Here is a 24,303-nt window from a genome sequence, read left to right as displayed (position 1 = left end):
TTGCATACTGCAAGGTATACGTAAACTTTTGACTTCAACTGTATTTCAACATCACATTTCATCTTGTTTTGTACTTTTAGTATTTGGGTGTTTCTTTAGGCACGTTTATGTCCCAAGGGTGATTTTTCTTGAACGGATTTCAATGCTTTCAATCTACTTTATGAATATCACATTGGAAACTTTTTACCATGCATGCATCCCACGCATTTAATTTCATTTTAGAATGATTACTATTTTGCATTTCTTTTCTACATGTCCACATGGACAAAAGTGTTCATAGTTGAAGAAGCACTTATCTTCTATCTGACTTACTTGTTCACACAAAGGACTATTGTCATTGAGGTCAAGAACATGGACCTCCACATTAGCAGTCGTTTGAAACCTTCCATCAGTGGCGATTATCTTAAGGTTATATCTGTCTTTGTCTTCTCTGTCAAGCGGACCTTTGGAAATCACTGTCCACTCCTCCCCAGCTGCTGTGACTGAGAACTGGCCCAATGGGTCTCCATCTTCAAAGATGAAAACACCAACAGCATTTGTTTAAAACCAAAATACATAACTTAACCCATGCAAAAATGTTTATACAACAGTCAAAGCTAAAGTCAAATGGCAAAGCTGAACTGTAAAGCCAGAAGAACTACTAGCAATAAACAACTCTGATCTCTACAGACAAAAAGCCAGAATTTACTTTACATACCTGTTATGTAACATACAATCTGTCGATTTTCTGCAGACACGTCTTTATCAGCAGTCGTCAGAGTGACGATGGTTTCTCCAGGTCTGCTATTCTCAAGAATGGACCCTTGATAAAGTTCCTCTGTAAACTGAGGTGGGTTATCGTTTTCATCCGTGATAGTCACCTCAACGAGTACTGAAGAGGACAGTTTGACAGCGTCACCATGATCAGTAGCCACCACATAGAATCCATAAATCTGTTTGGTCTCTGAATCAGCCTTCCTTAAGGTTGTAATCCAGCCAGTTTGCGAATCAATGGTAAACATGTCACCAATATCATCTGACTCAGGCTCAAGCGCATATGAGACTTCTCCATTGACATTTGTATCTGCATCATTAGCTGTCACTTGAATGACTGTGGTGCCAGGAGGCAAATTCTCAGCTAGGAAAGCCTCATAGGGGTCAGCCTCGAACACAGGCGGATTGTCATTTACATCTTGAACCTCTATGTGAACAGATACAAGAGATGCTAGATCGGTGCCATTGTGATTTCCTTGAGCGATCACGTCGATCTTGTACACCTTGGTTTTTTCATGGTCAATGTTCTTCTGCACTACAAGAGTACCACTGTCTTTGTCAACAGCAAAAACATGTTCATTGTTGCTGTCTATAGTGTTGCCATTCACCAAGCTGTATATCAGTGGCATGTCGGAGTCCGCCTTGACTGTGCCTATCTCATATCCGATAGGCAGGTCCTCAGATGCCGAGAACGAGTACAATGGCTCGGTAAACTGGGGCAGAATGACCTCCGGTGGGACCACCTTGACCTGTACTGGCACCGAGGAGTTGTAAAAAGGAATGCCTCCATCTCTGGCCTTAACTTTGAAGGTGAAAATCTTATTTTCCATACCAACCAGACTCTCTTTGATGCTGACCACTCCGGTAAAAGGGTTGACCTCAATAACATCTTCCGTAACCTCTTCTGCTTCTTCTACTGTATAAGTGACGTCAGCGTTTTTACCTTCATCTGCGTCATACGCCATTATCTGTATGACCGGCGAGCCCTTGTTCACTGTGGATTGAATGGAAACCTGATACTCTGAAGCTTTGAACTGAGGGGCATTGTCGTTCTCATCTGTTAGAATAATCTTTACAGTGCAGAACCCCACTCTTCCTCCTCCATCCTTAGCCATGACCTTAATCGCGATCACGCGTTGTGATGGATTTTCTCTATCCAAAGACTGAGAAGTCATGATCTGTCCATCTTCGTCGATAGAGAACTTCTCATCAGCAAGCTTGTTAATGATGGTGTAATCGACACTGCCGTATGGACCATCGTCCGGGTCGATAGCAGCCAATCTGATCACACGAGTTCCCACTTCTGCATTCTCTGCCAGATCTGCCTCGTAAATGTTCTGGCTAAAATAGGGGCTGTGCTTGTTGCCGTTTGTCATGTCAATGTTAACAGGGGCGGTCTTCTGAAACACACCATCGGAAACCGCAACGGTGAGGTTATAAAACGGATCTAGGTTTCTCTTGCACACATTTGAGAATGAGATAAGTCCGGATGATTCATTCATTGAGAAATATCTCCCTTCATTGCCTGATAGGATCTTATATTGGAGGTCATCCTTACTATCAGGGTCTGAAGCCTGAACTTTGATAACGATGTGGCCACAAGTGGCCTTTTCATCAAGAGAGGCCCGATAAGATGGCTCGCTAAAATCCGGAGGGTTATCGTTGACATCTACGACATTCACAATGATTTGAGACTCACTGCTAAGAGGCGGTGCACCTTTATCTGTGGCTTTAACTTTTAGAGTAAACTGTTGCAAAGCTTCATAATCTAATACTTGCAACGTCGCCAAAATCCCATTCAGTGGGTCGATTTCAAAATAATCATTTTCTTTGTCAACCAACTGGTAGATTATATCTGAATTTCTGCCTGAATCTCTATCAACAGCTGAGACTTGTAAAACAGATGTGCCTATTGGAAGGCCTTCAGACACATTGGCAACATAAGACAGACTTTGAAAGACAGGGGCGTTGTCGTTTATATCTTCCACATCAATCTCTACTTTGGCTTCGGCAAAGGTGCCGGTCACCGAATCCGTGGCACGAACAGTCAAAATATGCTTTGTTTGACTCTCAAAGTCTAGGAAATCAGTGACACTTAAGACCCCTGTTTTGAAATCAATGTTAAAGAACCTGGAGGCGTTGTCTTCCTCTAGATTGTAGATAAGCCGGTATCCTTCAGGATTTCTTGCTTGCACATGCAGGATTGTTGTAAATGGCTTGATATTCTCAGGTAATTTCAATGGGTAGTATAAGCTTTGAAATAACGGATGAGAACGATTTTGCACTTGGACGTACAGCATCCCGGCTGCTGATAGACTTTGCTCACCCTCATCTGACACCAGTACAGTGAGAACGTATTTATTCATGGATTCAAAGTCTAAAGGTCTTAGCAGCGACACATCTCCAAGATAATGGTCAATTCGGAAGAGACTGAAATCATCCTCCAGTGAAAATAGTATTGAGCCATTCTCGCCAGAGTCTTTGTCGGTCGCTAGGACTTGAAAGAGAACATCCCCTGGTTCGGTTTCATCCGATATCATCAGCGAATGAGGCAAATTGGATATTTCTGGGGCATTGTCGTTGATGTCATCTATGTAGACTTTAACATGAGTGACGTCCACACGTGGTGGATGCCTTATGTCTCGGACTTCCACAGCAACATCATATTCATTCCGTTCTTCCCGGTCAAATGGAACGCCGGTGGTCTGCAGGACTCCAGATGATGGAACCACTGCAAACTTCCCATGTGGGTTCAAGACGGTATACAGCAAGGGCTCGTTCAGGTAGCTACCCGTCGCTCTCAAAACGGCTAAAATTTTAATAGACGTACTGTTCTCTAGTACGGTGGCTACATGCATCCTATCCTCAAACTTCAGAGTAGTCTTTGTCGCATTGGTAATATTGAATTTCACTAGGGTAGTATCTTTATATAATCCATCCGAGGCAGTAATCTTTAACTCATTATGGGATTGCAGTTCAGACGAATCATTCACTGATATGATTCCAGTGGACTGGTCTATTTTAAAAGCGTTTTTATTAGCACTCTCCGAAATCATGTAGATGATTTCTGAATCTGCATCGTGCGCTGTCACCTGGATCACATCCATGTCTTCAAAAACTGGTAAGGTGAGGGCAGTTTCATATACAGGTAAAGCAAATTTAGGAGGACAGTCATTAATGTCCAGTACACGGATGTTTACTTTGCATGGCTTGGAAGCACTCAGCGATGGCTCGCCAGAATCCCAAACCTGAACGGTGAAGGAAAATTCAGGTTTTACCTCAAAATCAACTGAAGACTTTAAGAAGATGGTACCCATGCTTGGGTCTATTTTAAACACTTCCTGAGCTCCAGGCTCAAGGATTTGGAAAACCAACAGAGCGTTTGTGTCTTTATCTGCATCTGACGCCTTAATCACTAACGGCGTGTTGTTCTCTCCAGTTACCATGCTGTTGACTGGTGCAGACTCACTAATTTGCCCATAATAAGTGTCCTGATGGAAAACAGGGGCGTTGTCGTTTTCATCAATCACGTAAATGTAAACCACCGCATCAGATGAGACCCCCGCTGTATTTGTAGCTCTTACTATCAGATGGTAGGAAGGGTGTTGCTCAAAATCAAGTGCGTTTCGGATTGACAAGAGTCCAGAGTTGATGTTAATGTGGAACGTCCCATTGGGGTCGCCTTTGTTGATCCTGTACAGCACTGAGGATGGGCAGCTGGCAGAGATAGACAGTACAGGAGAGCCAGGAGGCATAGCCTCGCTTATCTCTGTGATGTATTCTTCGGAGGAGAACTGGGGTGGTGTGAATTCAGACAGCTTTATAGTGATGGTAACAGGGCAAAGGGCACTACGTTGGGGAAAGCCCTGATCTGTGGCTTTTACTGTGAGGTGATACTGCTCCTGCGGAAGCTTGTTTAATGCATCAGACACACGAATGCTTCCAGTCTCCTGGTCGATTTCAAAAGCGCCATCCACATTCCCACCTGGATGAAAAAAAAGAGATTTTTGTGTTAAATGTCAAAAACACATAAAACGTGATTAATGTTTTTAATTGCCACCCAAGAGTATTTATGAAGGCAAGACTCCTGTGTTTTCCATGAAGGCAAAAGTTGTTAAAAAGCAAAGGTAACACAGCGCTCCAGGCAAATGTCTTACCAGAGTGAAAGGAATAAACAATCTCTGCATTGCTCCCAGTATCCTTATCCAGGGCTTTGACTCGTAGCACTTCAGTGCCAGTGAGTGCCAGATTACTTATAGTGCCCTCATAATGAGTACTCAGAAAAGACGGGTTGTGGTCGTTACAGTCTTCTACATGCACAACAACTTTTGCTAAGTTCTTTTTTATTGGGATCTTCTCGTCTCGTACCTGGAATGATAAAGCATACAGGTCAATGTGTGTGTGGTACAAGGGTCAAGAAGATAACATCTGATTTTTTATGACTTTTAGGTGCTTAATTTAGGTTAGGAATTTTTCAGGAATGTGGATTTATGCTCTTCCCTGTGCACTGATTCCATCTATATTATGTGAGGGACTTGAGATGATTAAATGAATTCCAGTATGATTTAACTGCAAAAATAACCAAATGTTTTCATGCCCATTTAAGGAAGTAGTTCACTTCCAGAACAAAAATGCACAGATAATGTACTCACCCCCTTTCTTTCTTTCTTTCTTCAGTCGTAAAGAAATTATGTTTTTTGAGGAAAACATTTCAGGATTTTTCTCTATATAGTGCACTTCAATTGTGCCTCCAAGTTTGAACTTCCAAAATGCAGCTTCAAAGGGTCTTATCTAGCGAAATGGTTGTTTTTTAAGTAAAATTTTTATACTTTTAAACCTCAAATTCTTGTCTTTCGCTGTGATGTGCATGCATAGCCTGTGCATCTCTGTTTCAATACAATTAAGGTATGTCGAAAAACATCTCATTTGCTCCCTCAACTTCAAAAATCGTTTCAAAATCATCCTACATCGCTGCAGAAGTTCTGACCCATTGTTTGCAAAGTAAACATGCACAGAAGATCAAACAACCTTTACAAAAAGGTAAAACAGTGATGTAGGACGATTTTGAAGTTAAGGAAAATGAACCGAGTTCATGCAGAGATAGACAAGCATTTGAGGTTTAAAATAATTTTTTATATAACCAATCATATCTTCCTCAGCTGGGATTGTTTAGAGCCCTTTGAAGCTGCATTGAAACTGCATTTTGAAAGTTCAAACTAGGGGGCACCATAAAAGTCCACTATATGGAGAAAAATCCTGAAATATTTTCCTCAAAAAACAATTTCTTTACAACTGAAGAAAGAAAAACATGAACATCTTGGATAACAAGGGGGAGTAAATTATCTGTAAATCTTAGTTTGAAATGAACTAATGCTTTAATCAAAGCGTGCCCGTAATTGCAACAGATTGCACTGGCCACTATCAGTGGTTGGTTGAGTCAAGTCAAGTGTCTCTTTACCATCACAATCAGAGTATGAGTGGAGATGGTCTCATAGTCCAGCTCCTCTTTCATGACAAGCACACCGCTCCGTTGGTCCAGGTGAAAGTACTTGAGGCTGTCTGGGTTAAGGCTGCTGTGGATGGAGTAGAAGAGTCCACTGTTGGCATCTGCATCATGGGCGCTGATGTGAAGGATCTCCTTCCATGGAGATGTGTCCTCTGGCACTCTCACCTCATAGAGGCTCTTCAAGAACATGGGTCGATGCTCATTTATATCCACTACTTGAATGTAGGCCTAAGAGAAGAAAAAGTAAGACATATTAAAATGCTGGCCTGATAACAATGGTAAATCTTTCATCTCGCTTTCTGCTTGCCGAGGTGCACGCTATGAATTTATTGACTCTGCATTCGTTGTGTGATTGACTTGGCATGTGTGCTCATACCTGAGTGGTTATGGCCTGAAATCCATCTGAGACTCTGACTGTTAAGTTGTAATGAGATTTTCTGCCTGCATCCAAACGTTGAGCTTTCACAATGCTCCCTGTGTTCTTCTCAATATAGAAGTCCTGCTCTTCATCGCCACCTAAGATACAACATTAGCTCTGGTTAGATCAATGGTTCTCAAGCCATCAAATGTTTGTTCTGAACTAACCACATAAATGCAACCACAAAAAAGGCTTGTCAAGTATAAAAGGAAGGAAAAACCACTTCCCATGTATTATACTCATCAAAGGGTGTGTATTCAATCAAACTACACAACCAGTCAAAAGTTTTTGAACAGTAATATATATTTTTTTAAAGATCTCTTCTGCTCACAAAGCATTAATTTATTTGATCCAAAGTACAGTAAAACAGTACAATTTTGAAACAGTTTTAGTATTCAAAATAACAATTTGAATATATTTTAAAATGTAATTCATTCCTGTGATCAAAGCTAAATTTTCAGCATCGTCGTCTTTTGTAACATTATACACTATAGCATTCAAAAACTTGGAGTCAGTGTCATCTTAATATATTTTTTGGGAAAGAAATTATAGAAATTATTAGTTTTATTTATCAAGGATGCTTTAAATTGATTAAAAATGATGATAAAGATATGTATAATGTTACAAAAGATTTCTATTTTTAGATAAATGCTGTTCTTCTGAACTGTCTATTCATCAAAGAAACCTGAAAAAAATCCTTCTCAGCTGTTTTCAACATAAAATTGTTTTTTGAACAGAAAATCTGAATATTAACATGACTTCTGAAGTATTATGTGACTGGAGTAATGATGCTAAAAATTCAGCTTTGAAATCAAATGAATTAATTACAATTTAAAATATATTCAAATAGAAAACAGTTATTTTAAATAATAAAAATATTTCAGCATTTCACTGCTTTTGCTGTACTTTGGTGGGCAGAAGAGACTTCTTAAAAAAACATGAAAAATTTACTGTTAAAAAACTTTTGACTAACAGTGGTATTTTGGTGCATATTCATTTGTTGCTTCTCTAGCTGGTCAATTAATCATTGTTTATGTGTTTTAATTTAATTTTCCAGTAATCTTATTTAAATGTATGCACTGAAATATTATGTAATTACAACAATCCATAAAAATAATAATGTTTGCATACAGATGAGTGCTTTTTATTATAAATGTATGTTGCCACATAGCAGCATTTCAGTTTATATGCATGCTTTTGTTTTACTGACTGCTAAGAGTAGTATTCATATTCTAATTCAATATAACATTTCTGCTATGAAAGTAAATGCATTTTAATGTTTTTGATTTTTGTACAGTTTGGTTCTGTTGTAGGTCAACACTTACTGTCCAATGTAAAATGTGTTGTTTTCAAAAACAACTGGGCTAGAATAACATGCTTCGCACGTCTGATGGTTCACCATCAACACCTCTGAATGAACCTTTGAGGATGAACCCGTATGCATTACTTTAGAGCTGAGTGAGTAACACAAAGTGTTGTGACAGTAAGAGTCAGGTGAACTATAATACATGCACAATCCTCTTAAACTTGCATGAGCAGAATAAGCACATGAGTAGCATCCAAAAATCCTTGATGAAAAGCACCAGCATCCTGTAGATTTCACATTTCAGAGTATAACTATGGTTTAAAGCCCATATGAGTCTTTGTTGTTATGCCCGTCCTGGTACAATAATGACAGAAAACAAGGGCACTCCTGCGAAAACTATTCATCAGACCAGCACTATTGTTTAAGGGAAAACATTTGGCACATGCATAAAAAGACCAGACATCTTACTCAGTGGGGGTAAATTCATGCTTGCTTTAACAGATGGTGTTTATTAAAAATTCCACCTATTGAAGGCTTTCCGGTCCTGATTTAATACAACTATATTTTCAGGTGCAATGTTTATTTTCAAACTTTACAAAGCAGTCTTCAAATGGATTTATCTCTTTGCTGAAGACCAAACCATATCTAATACCAGCCTTGATGGAGGCTTTAAGATATTTTCTGTCTTAATTAATACGTAATTAGCATCTCAAGAGTCGAAAAGGCTGAGAAGTGAAACAAAGCCTTCAAACTAAATGATGAAAAGTCAGGGTTTGGGTTAAAAAAGAAGTTCACTTTCAGAACAAAAATGTACAGATAATGTACTCACACCCTTGCCCAAGATGTTCATGTCTTTCTTTCTTCAGGCATAAAGAAATTATGTTTTTAAACGAAAACATTTTAGGATTTCTCTCCATATAGTGGACTTCTATGGAGCCTCTGAGGTTGAACTTCCAAAATGCAGTTTAAATGCAGGTTCAAAGGGCTCTAAATGATCCCAGTCTTATCTTCGCTTATCTAGTGAAACAACTGGTTATTTTCTTAAAAAAAAAAAGACAATTTATATAACTCTATGTATTCCGGTTCAATACAGTTAGGGTATGTTCGAAAAACTCCCATCTCATTTTCTCCTCCAACTTCAAAACATCTGCAAAACTACAGACCCAGTGTTTACAAAGTAAACATGCAAAGAAGATCAAACGCTCTTTACAATTTTTTTTTTAACTATGTAGGACTATTTTGAAAATGAGATGGGAGTTTTTTCGACATACCCTTACTATTTTGAACCGGAATACACAAAGTTGAAGCAAAGCTAGACAAGATGAGCATTTGAGGTTAAAAAGTATATAAATTGTAATTTTATTTAGAAAATAACCAATTGTTTTGCTAGACAAGATCCTTATTTCTCGACTGGGATCATTTAGAGCCCTTTGAAGCTGCATTGAAACTGCATTTTGGAAGTTCAAACTCGGGAGCACCATAGAAGCCTACTATATGGAGAGAAATCCTGAAATGTTTTCCTCGAAAAACATCATTTCTTTACGACTGAAGAAAGAAAGACATGAACATCTTGACAAGAGGGTGAGTAAATTATCTGTAAATGTTTGTTCTGAATGTGAGCTTTTTTAAAGTTAAGCACAATACACTCTTAAAAATAAAGGGGCTTCGTGGAAGCACCTTTATCAACATTTTTTTTTTGTCAAAATGGTTCCATAAAATTTGTCTAAATGGTTCCATAAAGAACCTTTAACATCTGAAGAACCTTTCTGTTTCACAAAAGGTTCTTTGTAGCAAAAGAAGGTTCTTCAGATTATTAAAAGATAAGAAAAAGATGGTTCTTTAAAGAACCTTTGACTGAATGGTTCTTTGTGGAATGAAGAACCTTTTAAGGCACCTTCATTTTTAAGAGATGATTTTATGCAATTGCGTAACACTAAAATTCAGACCTTATATTCTCTGTAATCTATATTCTCATCAAATATGAATATTCTCCTGCTGTTTATGTAAATTAGTGCTTTTAATATAAGCTATCCTTTGAAATCCATCATAAAACCATTATAGAATATGTTTCCATGAACAAATTAACTCTGCGCTGTTAATTCAAATATAAAAAGTATTTTTGACATTGATTTTCTTCCAAATTAAATAGGTGTAGATTTTACAGAACTTTTAATTATAAATTTATGTAATCACATCACTTCTAACTGTCTAGCTTTATTTATTTAATTAAAGCATAAAGAATGACATTAAACCACATATATATGACCTAACATTAATAAATCACAAAATTATGCATGACAAATTCGAAAGTTATCTGAAATGTATGCATGAAAGAATCTCTTTCATCAAACTGACCACAGTCGTCTGGTTAAAATATAATGCGTTCGTATCTAAGAGTAAGATAACGAATGTAAATTAATGCAGGCCTCGCTGTCATCATATCAGAGCCACGCTGAGATAAAACAAGATCTGTAGCCAACAGGTGAATTCTCTTCCATGCATAAGATTCATTTTCCCTCCCTACTACAAATCCTTGTGATTTATTTCCACTGAAGCCCATTTCTCTGCAGGGCTGAAGGTAAGAATGCAGGAGCAGAGTGAAGGTCAGGTTCAGCCCTTAACTGCAGGCGAATGTGTGCTGCTTGCACAGCCACAGAGAGACTGATGGCAGAGCTGTGAGGAAGGCAGCTCCTCTGGTGCTCTGGCTTGTCATCTGAAGAAATGTGTCACTGCTAAGATCAGCCTCCTGGCACAGATTGCATCACAGAGAGGGAAGCTACAGCATCACAGTGACACCAGACCCCCTGCCATGCAGTACTGTACAGTACAATGACAGCCTGTTCGACTCCAATACACTTAAGTCGTTCCTTTCTTTTTGCATAGCTGTTTTATAAAATTATATATTAATATGCATTAACGATGATGCATAAGTAATTTCTGAGGCAAAACCTCACTGAATATTATTAGATTCTATGCTTTAAACTAACAAAAAGAACTCGTTTATGTTTATTTAATGTGGTAAATCATAGAGAGGTGCTTACCGATAATGTCAAACAAGAGAAGGTTCTTTGGGATCTCCGTTCGGATGATTCCCACCATGTCGCTGACAGGATCTGTCTCCATCACCACATAGTTGAAGGGGGGCTCATCGAAAGCCAGCACATCAGAGCTGGGCTCGGGTTGGGGCAGCCATTCGACATGCAGACGGGTCTTGGACATTCTTGGAGGGCTGCCTTGGTCTGTTGCTTGAATCTGTGATAGTGAAAAAAAGGTCAAAAGGTGGATCTTTTACTTTTTTAAAGTATTTTTTATGGAATATATCATGTCAGATTTGATGGCATAAATTTTGTCGAAAACTTTTGGACTAAAGAAGTGTCTTCTGCTCACCAAGCCTGCATTTATTTGGTCACAAGTACAGCAAAAGCAGTAATATTGTGAATTTTTTTTACTATTTAAAATAACTGCTTTCTATTTGAATGTATTTAAAATAAAAAATAAATTAATTAATATATTTAATAAATATATAATGATCTGCTGTTCAAGAAACATGTATTATTAACATTATTATCAATATTTTAAACAGTTGAGTATTTTTTTTTTCAGAATTATTTGATGAATAGAAAGATCCAAAGATCATCATTTATATGAAATAAAAAGCTTTTGTAACATTATAAAAATAAATACTTTTTTTAGCAAGGATGCTTTAAATTGATCATAAGTGATGATAAAGACATTTATAATGTCAGATAAATGCTGTTCTTCTGAACTTTCTATTCATCAGAGAAACCTGAAAAAAATCCACTCAGCTGTTTTCAACATAATAATAATAATAATAATAATAATAATAATAATAATAATAATAAATGTTTTGAGTAGCAAATCAGAATATCAGAATGATTTCTGAAGGATCATATGACTGGAGTAATAATGCTAAAATTTAGCTTTAAAATCACTGAAATAAATTATATTTTAAGACATTCAAATAGAATAAAGGTATTTCAAAATTTCACAATGTTACTGTTTTTGCTGTACTTTGGATCAAATAAATGCAGGCTTGGTGAGCAGAATATACTTTTTAATATTGCTTAAATATACTGCAGATTCATATGAAATTTTTAAAAATGTATTAAATGTTGCTAATAATAAGCAATAAATTTTGCAGAAGCAAATCATACTATTAGAATGATTTTTAAAGGACCATGTGTCACTGAAGACTGGAGAAATTATGCTTAAAATTCAGCTTTGCATCAAAGGAATAAATTACATTTTAAAATATATTGACATCGAAAACAATTTTACAATTTTACATTGTAATAATATTTCAAAATTTTACCATGTTTACTGTATTTTTAAACACCAAAAAATAGCATTGGTCAGCAAAATAAGTGTTCTTTAGAAACTATATAAAAATCATAATTATTCCAAACTTTTGACCAGTAGTGCAGAAGATTCAAAATTCAAAAGTCTTATTTTTAAAATTATGCATATGAATCTGCAGTATCTTTAAGCTATATAAAAAGGTCTCATCTGCTCACCAAGCCTGCATTTATTTCATCCAAAGTGCAGCAAAAACAGTAAAATTTTCAAATATTTTTACTATTAAAAACAACTGCTTTCTATTTGAATATATTTTAAAATATAATTTATTCCTGTGACGCAAAGATGAATTTTCAGCATCATTACTGCAGTCTTCAGTCCCACATAATCTTTTAGAAATGATTCTGTAAAACAGTTTTCACAAAAATAATAAGCAGAACAACTGTTTTCAACTTTGCTAATAATAAGAAATAAATACTTAAGCAGCAAATCAGACTATTAGAATAATTTTAAAGGATGATGTGACACTGAAAAATGGAGAAATGATGCTAAAATTCAGCTTTCACAATTCATATAATTCTACAGTATTTCTAAAAAAATACTAAAATACTAAAAAAAAATTTTTTTAAATAATTCAGATCGAAAAGTTCCTCAAAAATGCAATAATAGTGTTTCACTGTATTTTTGATAAAATCATTGCAGCTTTTGTGAGCAACAGGGACTTTAATTACAACAAACTTTTGACCTATTTTACTTTACACATCAAATTACACGTCATGCCCTAAAACTGTCATATGAGTAAATAACAGTATGACACAACTAATATATTACTTCATTAATAATTTAGTGGAAATAACTGTATAAATACATTTTTTATGGTTGTTCTGGACCAAATTAAAACTGTGAATCACACTGATTCCCTGTCAGTCTATAAGTCCACAGCCGTGTTTGTATCATACCGTCAAAATACTGTAGTTGCCCCAAACAAACTCTCCTCTTGCCGTCACCACCCCGGTCTCAGGATGAATATCAAAACGATCCTCACTGTCATCTTCCAAGCTGTACGTGATCATGCCATTGGGCCCCACATCGTCATCCCGGGCCACCATCCTGTAGATCTCCTGAGGCCCAGCTGTGCTTCGCCGCTCAGGTAGTTTTACCTGGAAAAGCTTATGGCTGAACTGAGGGCTGTTATCATTCTCATCCAGGACTTCAATGATTACGGTGGCAGTTGAGCTTAATGGAGGGGCCCCTTCATCTGATACCATGACCTAAACAACGGCAGGTGAGGGAAACATCATGTGCACAAATCTAAACCACATTTGTCTTTAAATAAACAGCAGTTCAATAGAGTATTTAACTCTTTGTTGCATGCATTATGACATTTTAAAAACGTTTATGGGCTCTTAGGTAACACAGTGTGACACAATAATAACAGCTGAAGTCAGAAGTTTAGATACACTTTGCAGAATCTGCAAAATGTTAATTATTTCAGCAAAATAAGTGGGATCATACAAAATGCATTATATTTTTTATTTAGTACTGACCTGACATATAATCCGCAAGAGAAAACACAATGCATTAAGCTGGGGGTGGAAACTTTTGAACATTTGAAAATCATGGTAAATTGAACTTAATTTGTCTTCTGAGAAACATAAATATATTTTGTAGCTTCTAAATGAGGGCAGTACTAAATGAAAATATATGATATTTAGGCAAAATAAGGAAAATGTACACATTTTCATTCTGTTCAAAAGTTTTCACACCCAAAAATGTATCTGAAGAACAACAGGCAGTTTGACAACTATCTCTAAACAAAAAACAGCTGTGGATCATTCAGGTAACAATATAGTATTAAGAATCAAGTGTATGTAAACTTTTGAACAGAGTTATTTTTATAAATTCAACTATTATTTTCTCTTGTGGACTATATGTAAACGTCTTTTATGTGAAATACCTTATTCAGGTCAGTACTAAAGAAAAAATTACTCATTGTGGTACTTCATTTTGTATGATCCCTCTTAATTTGCTAAAATAATGAACATTTTGAAGATTCTGTAAACTTTTGACTTCAACTGTAATCAAACTCAAGACAAACTAAAAAAAAACTGTCTCCTAGGATCTTAAAAATGAAATAAATATTAATAACAGAGATATTTAATAATGAATAACACAACAGTCTAAATATAAAATATTATAACGGCAGTATTATTAATATTAGCATTCACTGCAACCCTTTCCATAGAACATTTCTTTGAGGCAACACATTTAAACAACTCCTTATAAATAATTTGTGACTGGAACTGTTTTAAAATGAAGTTTACTCATAAATTTGCTTCAAATGTAAATTTTCATCAAAAAATCTAACGTGTTCAAAACCACTGCACTACTATATGTGACCCTGGACCAATAGAAAAAAATACATTATATGGGTCAAAATTATCAATTTCCTTTTATGCCAAGAATCATTAGGATATTAAATAAAGATCATGTTTCATGAAGATGTTTTGTAAATTTCCTGTCTTAAATATATCAAAACTTTCTGCATTGCTAAGAACTTTATTTGGACAACTTTAAAGGAGATTTTCTCAATATATATATATATATATTGCACTCTCAAATTTAACAATAAATCAATATAAAAGCTTGTTTACTCAGCTTTCAGATAATGTATAAATCTCAATTAATAAATCAAAATTGACCCTTATGACTGGTTTTGTGGTCGAGAGATACAGTATGCACCATGTAGTTCACCCACAGTATTTTTAGTTACTTTTAGTTAAAATTTTGAGTGAATCTGCATGCATATCAAATGAATTGATCACATATTATTTGTGAACCAGATCAACCAGTTCGCTTAAAAGAACTGCTCAAAAGAGTCATTCATTCACAAAACGGACAGATCTGGATCGCTGATTCAACCGTGACTCAATGATTTGATCAAAATAGATCTCTACTTAACAGCTCACTAGAGGAGATGATTACCAGTGAATCATTTTACAGTACATTTCCGACTGCTCAGAACTCAAAACTTGGCTTCATTTCTCAGCTCTAAACACTGTGAATTGTTATAAGGCAATGACTGAGATACATCAACAACACTGAAAATACAAACAGCAATCAACCAAAAAAAAAGCTCAGGTCTGAGGTGTTAACAGAAGGAATCAAGTGAACCAACCTCAATGATATGCTCTGCTTTTTGTTCCCGGTCCAGGGGAGCAAGGGTGCTGATCACACCTAAACAAACAAAGAGGAAGAACAGACAAGCTGATCAATGCCACCAGCTTCAGATGGATGGCACACCTGTTCGTTCACCCCAGGGCTGCCCATTTTACTTTCCCTTCCCACCGGTTTGTTTTCCAAGCTTTATTTGTTTTGTTCCACTGTTTATACTAGGTCAGCCCATGGTATACAAGCCGTGGGAACAACAGATATTATTCATATCCGTGTCAGTGAGGATTTAGCCATGGCTGAAGTATACTAAAAGTCCAGACTTCTCAAACTGCCAAGGAGCTGACAGAAAATGAGCCACGGCTTAAGAAGCAGTTGTGAATTAGTATAAGAGGCTTTCAAACACCTGGGTGTTAGGAGGTTGGTTAAGTGTGCTCCATGACTCAACAGCTGATTTCAGGCTAAGAGTGGACAAAATGCACCAGTGACAGTGGTTTACCACCACTGCAATAAACACTTAAGAGTGTGATTTCAGTAGTCAAGGGCTGGCAGGGACCCACAGTGTCTATCAACTAGTGCAGCACTCAAAACAAACCCTGCTGTGCTTTTATGACGGCCTGTATTTAGGCAAGCAATCCTGAAAGTGTGGTTTTGGCATTAATGCCCACCAGTGGAAAGATTGCTCTACTGTGCACGGGACAATACGTGGATTACAAAAAAAAATGTCTTTAGTGTTTGCAATATTACAAAGGAACCCTTTTTGTCTCTATTCTCACGTCTTAATCTCCCCCAGAGCGTTTGGCTTTTGATAATGTAAACTCTGCTCCCAACCCACACATGAAATATTTGTCTTAGCTACTTACTCACTAGAAATTGTTCATAGTCGAATAAATGCTATGGTTTAGTGGTGCTAAGCTGTTAAGGCGGTTTGCTTAGTCACAGTGTTCACTCTAGTGATTAGTCATCTCAGGCCATCCTGTCCTGACATGGAGCGGCGAAAAAACTCTAAGAACTCGAAGTGTGATTTGTTGCTGTCTCTGCAGCTGATCTGGCTTTTGAGATGTTGCATTGATTCTATTACACTTTTATAGTCATTTGGCATTCTCATTGATCCTCCTGGACTGTATTGTACATGCCATGCATACAATATTTAGCAGTTGGGTTTTTGAAAGACGTTTTCACCTTAATCATCCAGCCAAACTCGCTAGCACTTAAACAATGGCAGTGCAAACATCTAATTTTTTTTGGCCACTCTTAAACATCTACAAATGAACATTTCAGTGGTAGATCCTTCGTATAATACAACCCAACCCCCTGTCTTCTTTGTAATCCTCGTCTATTAGCTCAGGGTGGGGCAGATGAAACAACAAAGAGACGAGACTTGGTAAAGACAAGTGCAAGCTTGCAACGCTGGTTAATGCAGTTCTAATTTTCATAGCCAGTGTTCAAAGAGCTGCAAAAGGGGTCAGAGGTGTTGCATTTTGTGTGATTCTGTGGGCCTGCTTAACAACTGTCCTCACCCTTGACATAAAATGACACACACTGATCACAGTATTCACAGTAATTAGAGGTCCTATTCATTGTGCCCTTTACAAAGCATAGCATACCACCCTTATAAAAAAAAACATGTGCTTGGACATGTATAATCAGTCCATCAAAGACTGCATTATCACATGACATGAATCACCATTTTCACAACCGTTTCATCACTCCTATAAAAAGCCAAAACTGTTGAACAAGTACTTTCTGATCACTTTGGATCCTTTGAAGTATGGAGTTTACCTGTTTTGGCGTCGATGTTGAAATATACGCGCTGTGAATCGAGGATCTGGAAAGCAAGCTTCCCCTCGGAGGACTTGTCCATGTCGGTGGCAGATACTTTTAGCACAGATTTGTCCTTTGGCAAATTCTCTTGCACTGAGCCAAAGTAGACAGGCTGGGACAGCTCAGGGGGATTGTCATTAATATCCCAAACTTCGATATAGACCTCGGTCCAGGATAGCAATGGTACAGTGCCCAGATCTTTTGCATAAACTGTCAGCCAATAGTGTGGCACGGCTTCGCGATCCAGAAGGCCTGCGGTCCGGATAACACCTGCAAAATGTAATTGTCCAGAATTAATAACTGACAATAAATTGCACATTTACAGTTGCAAACGAAATTATTCAACCCCCCTGAAACTGCAGTACTTTACAAAAACAAGCTTTTCTGAAGATTCAACTGCATCTACAACAGTTTATTGGCATATTAAAAGTGGTAATGTCAACATATAATGTAATATTTTTGAGTTAGAAGATTTTTTAATAACACAATTGTCAGAGTTATTCAACTCCTATTCAACATTGCTGTTTTAAGTCACTTATTTTTATGACAGGGAACAAAATTGTCTTAAAACACAATTAAGCCTTTAGAAGCTTTATTAAAAAAACAGAATTAGTTGAGCTGTTACACATACATAAACTTAGCCCATGCATGTGCTAAAGTTGAGTAGCAAATATGGCAAAGTCAACAGAGCTCTTATAAAAGCTATAGAGAAGAATTAATTTTAGTACTTTAGAAAGTCCAAGGCTATATGAAGGTTTCCAAGACTTTAAAAGTTCAGAGAGACACAGCTGGTTATTCCTTAGTTTAAAGTGTGTTGTAGCAGAAAACCTTTGAGGGTGTTGAATGAAAAGAGCACAAGATCATAAAATGTTTGATCAGAGCAACTGAGAAAAACCTGCATTGTACAGCCAAAGACTTGCAAGATGACCCCAAGAAAAGAGGAAAAATATTTCAATGCTGTGTATAAGAAGAACACTAGACAAGTTTGGCCTTCATGTTTAGACATCTGACCGAATACCACTTTTGACCAAGAAGAACAAAAAGACAGACTTGAACATGCTAAAATTCATTTGGATAGAACCTTTTAGACCCATGGTTTAGCGGTATGTCTGGTACAAAAAAGGAAAAACTTATAAGCAAAAGAACACCTCCATCTCCATGGTCCTGTTATACGTTGATTTACTGAAGCAGAATTGGACATCATGACTGTATGAAGGATATAATGAATTATTTGAAGTATCAGGCCATTTTGACAAGAATTGTGATGTCTTTGGTGCAAAGACTGAAGCTAATGATCAATGGACTTCCTGCCATGCAGTACAGCCATCTTAAAGCACACATCAAAAATCTTCTTATGCTTGGTTAAGAGATCAGTCATATAATGTTCTTTAGTGGCCTGTTCAGTCTCCAGATTTAATTCTCATTGAAAATATTTGGTTGAATTTGAAGAAAGCAGTATTAAAGTCAAAACCAAAGATCAGTGATCTGAAAGCTTTCTCAGGCGAGGAATGGGCCAAGACTGTAGTAGACAGGTGACAAAAGCTTCAAAACATTTTCAAGCAGCGTTTATTGGTGGTTTTAATGAATAAAAGATTCAGAACCAAATTTGACTTTTATAGGTTGAATAATTTTGAACATGAACATTTAGAGCCAATTTTTTTTTTTTTTTTTATTCCTCAATTTACGTTCTCAGAATTACTCAAATGTGTATTAATAAACTTTTTCTAATAGTTTATTGATGGCTTTGTTGAATTGTTTTCAAAAAGTTCTGTTCTCTGCAGCAAAATGTCAAGGGGGTTGAATAATTTTAATTGTGAACTGTAACAATAAATGTGTGCTTCATATAATGTTAAAAATTCGGTAACACTTTATTTTAGGGACCAATTCTCACTATTATCCAGTTGCTTATTAGCATGCATATTGGCTGTTGATTATTACTTATAATGCACATATTAATGCCTTATCCTGCATTAGCATATTTTCAATCCCACAACCTAAACTTAAAGGGGTAGTTTGGCCAAAAATAACAATTCTGTCATTAATTACTCACTCTCATGTTTTTTCAAACCCGTAAGACCTTAAGATATTTATAAGATATTTATAAGACCTGTAAAATATTTCTGATAAAATCCAAGAGCTTTCTGACCCTGCACGGACAGCAACGCAATAACTTTCAAGGCTTAGAAAGGTAGTAAGGATATTGTTAAAATAGTCCATGCGATAGTCCAATACTTTTGTGAGCAAAGCAAACAAAAATGCATTGTAATACTCTTGATGAATGCATGTTAAAAACTGACAAAACAGAAGAAATTGTTGAATTAAGTCGTTAAAAAAAGTATTCTTGTCACTTCATGAAATCACGGTCGAACCACAGATGTGACTATTTTATCAGTTTCCTTACTATCTTTCTAGGCCTTGAACGTGGTAGTTGCTTTGCTGTCTGCAGGGTCAGAATGCTACAGGATTGCATCAAAATATCTTCATTTGTGTTATGAAGATGAACGAAGGTCTCACAGGTTTGGAACGACATGAGGGTGAGTAATTAGAGAGAAAAACTACCTTACTAACTGTTAATTAAGAGTTTATTGAGGGAAACTCCTAGTTAGAAGTGAATATGTGCCCCCTAATTTAAAGCATTACCAAACATTCATAACAAGTACCAACATATGTTTTTTGTCTATTAATTCTGAAATCACCCAGAGTGCACAAAAACAGTGAAACCCAATTATTATGTAGTCAATGAATAACAATCTATGTAATGTAACACATGTTAAGGAAATCTTTCAACATATGCAAGAGAAAGCCATGCATCATTTTGTCTTTACATATGTTTGGTATGCCTAATGACTGATCTGTAAATGTTTGAACATGCAGTGTTGACCCAACATGCTCAAGGCAGGTAGTTGTAAAAGAAAAGGTCAGTCATATCCTATCTAGGTAAAGCATGTGAGACATATTATAATCACATTCATACCCGTTTCTTCATCAATTGTGAAGACGCCAAGCCCCGAGCCATCATGGATGTAGTATCTGACTACTCCATCTCGTCCCAGGTCACTATCTCCAGCGGTTAGTGTCAAGACTGAGGTCCCTACAGTAGCATCCTCTTGAACAGCTGCGTTATGCACGAACTGGGTGAAGAGAGGCCGGTTCAGGTTTTCATTTACATCTAACACTTCAACCTCAATGAAACACGAAGACGATAAAGACCGGGGCTTTCCGTGGTCTACAGCTCGAACGGTTAGATTATAAAACCGCTGCTTCTCGAAGTCCAGCTCACGCTCCAGAGTCAAGCACCCGGTCGTCGTTTCCAGGAAAAACATCCCTGCTTCAGTGTTCTTCAGGTTGTAGCTTATGAGGCCTCCACTCTCCAGATCCAAATCAAAGCTTTCGACCCACAACAGCACTGTGCCTGAAGGAACGTCCTCAGGAACTTTGATCTTGTAGATTGTGGGTACAAACTTTGGAGGGTTGTCATTGATGTCCTCCAGCACAACTATCAGATCTGCGAATGAGAAAAGCTGTGGGTCCAGTTTGGCTTGATCTCTGGCCTCAATTGTTAGGTCATATCTGCTAAAGGTCTCTCTATCTAAAGGCCCGGTTACCTTCACCACTCCTGTGACTTCATCAATCTTAAACAAGTCGGTGAAGGTTAGCAAGGAATACTTAAACGCGCCATTGTCTTCCGAATCAAAATCGACTGCAGTGACTTTGAATATGCTTTTGTCAACCTCTGTGTTTTCTGGGATGTTCACAACATATCTAGACTGAGAAAATACTGGAGGATTGTCATTTGCATCCAGGACATTAACCGCAAGAAGCTTCCACGTAGAGCTTTGTGGAAATCCCAGATCATAAACAGTTATGTTAAGAATGTAAAACTCTTTTTGCTCTCGATCCAAAGCACTGATTACCTTCAGTTCACCTGTGCTCATGTCAATAGTAAAACATCCATCTTCGTTTCCACTGGAAATTGCGTAGACGAGTTTTCCGTTAAAGCCAGAATCATTGTCAGTGGCATTAAACTGCAACACAGATCTATCAAGAGCAAAGTCTTCCCTGATGTCAATTGAGCTTGGAGTGCCCGCAATGAACTTTGGAGAGTGTTGGTTAATTATATGCACATCTGAGATGTACTCTTCTTCTTTGGCGTTGAGAGACGGCTTAAATGACTCAATAAGCTTCTCCGTCAACATCCTCGTAATTCCCGTCTCCTCGCAATGTGTGGTGGCGGTTTCACCCTTGCTTACAATGCGCACAGTCACAGTGTTAAGGTCAGCATTATATTTCCCATCGGTTGCTGTTATTTTAAGTTTATACAAAGGACTGCCTTCGTAATTTGAAGGAATTGCCTTAGCGAGTTTAATGGAGCCAGAAACAGCTTCGATTGCAAACAGTCCGTCATCATTCCCAGATTCTATCCTGTATTTGATCTGCTGCAGCTCATCCAGATCGAGCGCTGACATCTCTGCAATACTCTCCCCCACAGCAAAGTCTCGGGGTATGGAGGCATTGCATGCCACCCGCTCAAACACTGGAACATTGTCGTTGACGTTGGTCATGGTGATGGTTGCTGAGCATTCACTCACTCTGTTAAAAGGACTTCCGCTATCAGCAGCCCAGATTCTCAAGTGGTACCATCTCTTCATGAGCTCATAATCGAAGTCCTGAGAGGTCGAAATCACTCCGGAAAGTGGATCTATGTTGAACGGAACAGGACTTGTGTTTGCTATAGAGTATGTTATGAATCCGTTGTTATCCTTGTCCACATCGATGGCAGAGATAGCCAAGATGCTTGTCCCGATCGGGACGTTTTCAGGCAGAGAAGCCTGGTATGAGGGTAACGTGAATCTGGGGGCATTATCGTTTTCATCAATTATATCCACAACGACACGGGTAAACGCTTCTCCATCATTTGCTGTGACATCAAACTCATAATGAGAGTGCTTTTCAAAGTCAAGAGTCTGAGAAGTCACGATCACACCGGTTTTAGCACTGATTTTGAATTTATAGCTATCTGGGTTTTCTTTGATGCGGTAGGTTATGTTTTTGAAACTCAACCCCACAGATACTTTCACTACGTGACTTTTTGGTGGAGAAAATTCACTGAGACTGACATAATACACTTCTTGTTCGAACATCAATGGTTCAACTTGAGAAAGAGGATTGATATGCACGGTTTTCATTGGCGTTTGCAAAGGAGGGTTCTGTCTTCTATCTATGGCCTGAAGGGAAATGTTTAGTCCAAATGGATTTTGCAACCAGTCAATCCGTTTTGTTGAGACTAGTTGAAAGCCACCATCATGGAACGTCGAAGGAACAATCTGAAAGTACTTCAACGGATCCCCTTCAACTATACTTAAAGATGCTACTTTCTCTTTCTCCTTGGGTTCCATTTTGACGTTCACACTTATTTTGTCCTCATCCGTTTGTGCACTAGTGGGTGTGATGAGGCTAAAGTTTTCTGTCACGTTCTGTATGGTCACAACAACCGTTGCCACATTTCCAAACTTCTGCACACCAGAGATTTTCTTTGTCCTGTCCTCCGCCAGCACAGTCAGTTCATACCTGTCTCTCTGACTGGCGTCAAGTCTCTTGATAAGTGTAACGGTTCCTGTGAACGGATCAACGGCAAAGGGGTGTGATCTTGTGGTGAATGAGTAATAAAATTCAGCATTGCTGCCAATATCAGCATCCGTTGCGCTCACCCTCACCAGACTCGACTTGATCGGTGTGTCTTCTTTGATTAGCACATGATAAGAGGCGGGGTAGAAGAGTGGTTTCAGATCATTTGTGTCGAGCACTTGGATCGATACCTTTGTTCTAGCTCGGTTGTCGTAGGTGCTTTCGGTAGCCTCGACTGTGAGGGTGTAAACGTCTCGTACCTCTCTGTTCAGCACAGCTGAGTAACTGCTTCGGGTTTTGATTCTCAGAAAGCAGAAATCTCCTACGGTTAGCTCCTCGGCTTTGAAAAGCCCATCGTCATCGCCAGAGACGATCTTGTACTTAACCTCCCAGAAGGGATCGGATAGTATGATGCCCATTCGGATCGGGCTCTCCGTGTAGGTCCTGGGGGCAGAGTTCTCATAAATGCTGGTATTGTACAAATGATGGGTGAACCTCAGTAGAGAGTTGTCTTTAACCAGGCTCCCCTGACATCTGGTTAGCGTTCCTAGGACTGCTATGACAATGAGAATTATGGCCGTGTCTGGGAAAGCCATTCTCACTGTCTCAACATGGACCCGCAGACCTGAAGAGAAGGAAAAACAATGTTTAAAACTGAGCTGATATGCCAAAATAATATTACAGTGACCATTATCTACCCACATACCGAAACCAGAAAGCACAAACACACACACAGAGAGACAAGCTCATCTCATTGTCTGTTTCACCCAGTGAAAGACCATAGTCAGGTATTTTTTTCTCCCGTTTTGACATGCCTTGACAAGCTATATTACATTGTTCAACCATGAGAAGAGTGCCAGAACTCTTCAAACCAGATGATACATTTTCAGATGGTTGAGCCAGTTTTTCTTTAACTACAAGTTAACTAGAATTAGTATATGGAAATAGGTTTTGTTTCTTATAAAGTGTATTAGGATGCTATTCAAATTGGGTATCAAAATTGTACACAACCAGTCAAAAGTTTTTGAACAGACGATTTTAATGTTTTGTAAAGAAGCCTTTTCTGCTCACCAAGCCTGCTAAATTTAGTAATATTGTGAGATATTTTTACTATTTAAAATAACTGCCTTCTATTTGAATATACTTAAAAATTGAGTTTATTTGCGTGATCAAAGCTGAATTTTTAGCATCATTACTCCAGTCTTCAGTGTCACATGATCTTTTGGAAAGCATTCTAATATAGTGATTTGATGTTTAAGAAACATTTTATATTTATACAATTTATGTAATTAATACTTTTATTTAGCAAGGATGTTTTAAATTAATCAAAAGTGATGATAAAGACATTTATAATCTAATGCTGTTCTTCTGAACATTCTATTC

The 24,303-nt window shown here is 37.6% G+C and overlaps 1 protein-coding gene across 1 annotated transcript in view; it reads right to left on the bottom strand.

The window, feature by feature from the left end:
• Positions 1-23,516, bottom strand: part of fat2 (FAT atypical cadherin 2) — a 58,776-nt gene extending 35,260 nt beyond the window's left edge. The window contains exons 1-10 of the mRNA XM_073820743.1: positions 20,270-23,516; positions 17,254-17,565; positions 15,479-15,537; positions 13,260-13,571; positions 11,025-11,235; positions 6,636-6,775; positions 6,212-6,487; positions 4,911-5,121; positions 698-4,738; positions 313-509 (exon numbers count right to left, since the gene is read on the bottom strand). Of these exons, the coding sequence (XP_073676844.1) occupies positions 313-509; positions 698-4,738; positions 4,911-5,121; positions 6,212-6,487; positions 6,636-6,775; positions 11,025-11,235; positions 13,260-13,571; positions 15,479-15,537; positions 17,254-17,565; positions 20,270-23,516 (9,006 nt within the window). The remainder of the gene's footprint in view (positions 1-312; positions 510-697; positions 4,739-4,910; positions 5,122-6,211; positions 6,488-6,635; positions 6,776-11,024; positions 11,236-13,259; positions 13,572-15,478; positions 15,538-17,253; positions 17,566-20,269) is intronic.
• Between the last annotated feature and the right edge of the window lie 787 nt (positions 23,517-24,303).

Source organism: Garra rufa, chromosome 16 (assembly GCF_049309525.1).
Source record: "Garra rufa chromosome 16, GarRuf1.0, whole genome shotgun sequence".
Taxonomy (NCBI): domain Eukaryota; kingdom Metazoa; phylum Chordata; class Actinopteri; order Cypriniformes; family Cyprinidae; genus Garra; species Garra rufa.
This window is presented reverse-complemented; position numbering and strand designations above follow the sequence as displayed.